At 52.6% G+C, this 799-nt stretch overlaps 1 protein-coding gene across 1 annotated transcript in view; it reads right to left on the bottom strand.

Annotated features, from left to right (window-relative positions):
• Window positions 1-799, bottom strand: part of LOC119594567 (anoctamin-8-like) — a gene marked incomplete in the record, with an annotated part of 84413 nt that overhangs the window by 36239 nt on the left and 47375 nt on the right. The window contains 1 exon segment of the mRNA XM_037943602.1: window positions 39-224. Coding sequence (XP_037799530.1) covers window positions 39-224 — 186 coding nt within the window.

Genomic DNA, 799 nt, shown 5'->3' on the forward strand with positions numbered 1-799 from the left:
CTTTCCTTCTTTTTTTCTTCTTCTTATTTCAAACTTACCGTGAAGTGTGGCCTAGGTTCGGAGAAAACTTCGACGTGCGAATCGAGTGTCCCCCAGTTGTAGGCGAGTTCGGCACTGCGTCTCTTCCACGCCTCGAGCCACATGGACGCCCACACCACGTTCAGGAAGGCGAACATGACGAAACCCACATCTTCGAGGGCTTGGTCGCGCCCCCAGAGGAATACCTGTGGAGGGAGAGAGGGGACCGGTGAGAGAGGGTGTGGGGAGGAGGGTGTGAGGTGTTGGGGAAGCGGTGTGGGTGAGAGAGGGTGTGGGGAAGTGGGATGAGAGAAGGTGTGAGGAGGTGGGTTATAGAGGTGGGTTTGGGAAGTGGTGTGGGTAAGAGAAAGTGTGGGGAGGTGGGTTAGTGAGGTGGGATTGGGAGAGGTGGGTGTGCGTGAGAGAAGGTGTGGGGAGGTGGGTTAGAGAGGTGGGTTTGGAGGAGGTGGGTATGGGTCAGAGAAGGTATGGGGAGGTGGGTTAGAGAGGTGAGTTTGGGGAAGTTGGGTGTGAGTCAGAGAAGGTAATGGGAGGTAGATAGGAGAAGGAGGGTGTGGGGGAGGCGAGTAGGAGAATGAAAAGGTGGAGGGTAGACGTGAAAAGGAGGGAAAGTTAACAGAGTTCGGGAGAAAAGTGCGGAGAGAGAGTCAGAGTGAGGAAGAACAAAGAAGAGCGACAACAGAGGATAAAGAAAAATGAGTAAGTACGATGTACAGATAGCATTTTCGATTGAAGGCATTTTATTACGAATTGTAATGAA

Source organism: Penaeus monodon, chromosome 34 (genome assembly GCF_015228065.2).
Source record: "Penaeus monodon isolate SGIC_2016 chromosome 34, NSTDA_Pmon_1, whole genome shotgun sequence".
NCBI lineage: Eukaryota > Metazoa > Arthropoda > Malacostraca > Decapoda > Penaeidae > Penaeus > Penaeus monodon.